Source organism: Myotis brandtii, unplaced genomic scaffold, assembly GCF_000412655.1.
Source record: "Myotis brandtii unplaced genomic scaffold, ASM41265v1 scaffold303, whole genome shotgun sequence".
NCBI lineage: Eukaryota > Metazoa > Chordata > Mammalia > Chiroptera > Vespertilionidae > Myotis > Myotis brandtii.
Genome location: NW_005361573.1, coordinates 1886079 through 1889066, shown reverse-complemented (window position 1 = coordinate 1889066; position 2988 = coordinate 1886079). Strand labels below are relative to the sequence as shown.

At 60.3% G+C, this 2988-nt stretch overlaps 1 protein-coding gene across 1 annotated transcript in view; it reads left to right on the top strand.

The window, feature by feature from the left end:
* Window position 1: 1 nt before the first annotated feature.
* The window catches only part of TPST2 (tyrosylprotein sulfotransferase 2), a gene marked incomplete at its 5' end in the record, with an annotated part of 15561 nt that continues 12574 nt past the window's right edge, over window positions 2-2988 (top strand). The window contains 3 exon segments of the mRNA XM_005869804.2: window positions 2-238; window positions 240-799; window positions 2418-2616. Coding sequence (XP_005869866.1) covers window positions 2-238; window positions 240-799; window positions 2418-2616 — 996 coding nt within the window.

The following is a 2988-nucleotide window of genomic DNA, read 5'->3' as shown; positions in this document are numbered from 1 at the left end:
GGTCCTGGCGTTCCAGCTGGGGCAGCAGGTGCTGGCGTGCCCGGTGGTGCTGAAGGGCCCGCAGAGCCGCTGGCCGGAGCAGGAGGACCTGGTGATGGTGGGCACAGACCACGTGGAGTATCGCTACGGCAAGGCCATGCCTCTCATCTTCGTGGGAGGCACGCCCCGCAGTGGCACCACTCTGATGCGCGTCATGCTGGACGCTTACCCCGAGGTGCGCCCACCTGGAGGTGCGCTCCTGCGGGGAGGAGAAGACCCGCATCATCGCCGGTGTGCTGGCCATGTGCCAGGCCTGGTCCAAGTCTCGCTGGGAGAAGCTGTGGCTGGAGGAGGCAGGCGTGACAGAAGTGGTGCTGGACGCCGCCATGCAGGCCTTCATCCTGGAGGTGATCGCCAAGCACGGCGAGCCGGCCCGCGTGCTCTGCAACAAGGACCCCTTCACCCTCAAGTCCTCCGTCTACCTGTCGCGCCTCTTCCCCAACTCCAAGTTCCTGCTGATGGTGCGCGACGGCCGCGCCTCCGTGCACTCCATGATCACGCGCAAGGTCACCATCGCCGGCTTCGACCTCAGCAGCTACCGCGACTGCCTCACCAAGTGGAACAAGGCCATCGAGGTGATGTACGCGCAGTGCCTGGAGGTGGGCCGCGACAAGTGCCTGCCCGTGTACTACGAGCAGCTGGTGCTGCACCCCCGGCGCTCCCTCCAGCTCATCCTGGACTTCCTGGGCATCGCCTGGAGCGACTCCGTCCTGCACCACGAGGACCTCATCGGCAAGCCCGGCGGCGTCTCCCTGTCCAAGTGAGTGGCCCCCGACAGCCCGCCCCGGGCCCGGTCCTGGGGTCGGAGGCATGTGGAGGAAAGATGGGCTCCGTGTCCCCGAGCTGTGTGGCCTCGGGCAAGTCACCGTGCCTCTCTGAGGCGCAGCTGCGTTACCCAAAAAAGGGGGACAGTCTCTCTCCTCTTTCCTGACAGAATCGGCGACCTTCGAACATGCCTCACAGCCAGGCCGAGGTGGGCGAAGGTGACGAATGCCGATTCTGGAGCCAGGCCGTCTGGGTTTGAATCCCAGCTCCACCACTTTCTAGCTGTGTGGCCTTGAGCAAGTGACTCAGCCTCTCTGTGCTTCCATTTCCTCATCTGTCACATGGGACTATAATCTGTCTGCCTTATAGATAGTACCTGTGAGTGTCAAATAGGGTAAACGTGTTAGGGGCTATTCTGTTATTTTTATTGACTTCTGAGAGGAAGGGAGAGGAAGAGAGAGAGAGAAACATCAGTGATGAGAGAGAATCATGGATTGGCTGCCTCCTGCACGTCCCGCACTGGGATCGAGCCCACAACCCAGGCATGTGCCCTGACCGGGAATCGAACCGTGACCTCCTGGTTCCTAGGTTGACGCTCAACCACGGAGCCACGCCGCCCGGCCAGGAGCTACTCTTCCTGTTCTCCTTGTTAGTGTTGATGTGCTTTTACTGGATACTCGTCCTCCCACCATCACTACCATTTAATAACTGCCCGCTCTCTGGCAAGCATTAAGCCAGAGTTAAGCCCCCGACAAACATTACCCCTTTAATCGCCATAGCGACCTGAAGGCATCGGAACTGCGCTCCCTCCTGTTACAGATGAGGAAACTGGATCTCGGGAGCAGAGTGTGGCTCCGGGACTGGAGCCCGGGCCTCTTGGCCTCCAGAGAATGTGCTCTCGAGCCCCCCATGTCCGGGGCCCTCCTGCTTCTGCCTTCCTCCTGCGGGAGGCCGCCCCCTCCTGAGCCCCAGAGCACCGAGCAGTGGAGGAGGAGAGCGAGCTGTCGCTCCGTATTAACTCACTTACTTGTATTCACTCACTGACCCCTCAGAGCAGCCCAGGAGGTGGGTGCTGTCAGCGTTCACGTTTATAGCTGAGGAAACAGGCTCCGAGAGGGGCAGTAACCCTCCCAGGCCTCACAGCTGGTGTTGGTACAGCTGGCATTTGAACCCAGACAGTCTGGCTCCTGAGTCAGCTCTTAGCTACTCCATTATTTAAGGCTCAGAAAAAGGGTTGGGAGGACGGGGTCCCTGCAGGACGCTGAGGGCCTGGGAGTGGCGGCCACAGGGACTCAGCCTCACCGCTCGTGTTTGGTAATTCTTTCCCGAGAACAGACTGTCCGTCTCAGCCGCAGAAACAAAAGTTAAGTCAGAGGCATCAAGGAAGCAGAAGTTAGGCCCCACAGTGTTCTCTGCCTGGTCCTTCCTTCCTCCCATCGCGTGCTGTACCCCACCGCACAGAGGGGCGTGACCAGCCTGGGACCCGTCCGCGGACTCACAGTCGATGGGGCCCAGGTCCTTCCAGTCTCCCCACTGCCCCCAAGTGACTGAGCAGGGGGCCCCCAGGTGGCGCCCGGGTCTGCCCGGCCCTGCAGCCTGTCCTCTCTCCGCAGGATCGAGCGATCCACCGACCAGGTCATCAAGCCCGTGAACCTGGAAGCCCTGTCCAAGTGGACCGGGCACATTCCCGGGGACGTGGTGAGGGACATGGCCCAGATCGCCCCCATGCTGGCTCGGCTCGGCTACGACCCCTACGCAAACCCCCCCAACTACGGCAACCCGGACCCCATCGTCATCAACAACACGCACCGGGTGAGTGGGCGTGCACACGCGGAGGCGTGCACACATGGTGCGAGCCCCAGCTGTCTGAGAAAATAATAATATAAGCGTTGTGATGCCTGAGCTGTGGCCGTGGTGGGTCATGTGAGTGCTTGTATTTCCATTTTTGCTTGGGCCACAAGGAAGCTCAAAGCCAACTGCCTCACACTCTATAGCACCCAACCCGCAGGCCCATCTGTGCACTAATTTCACTTTCTTTCTCTACTCTTACCCTTCATTGGTTTCAGAGAGAGGAAGGGAGAGAGATTGAGAGATAGAAACATCAGTGATGAGAGAGAATCATTGATTGGCTGCCTCCTGCATGCCCCACACTGGGGATCAAGCCTGCAACCCAGGCGTGTGCCC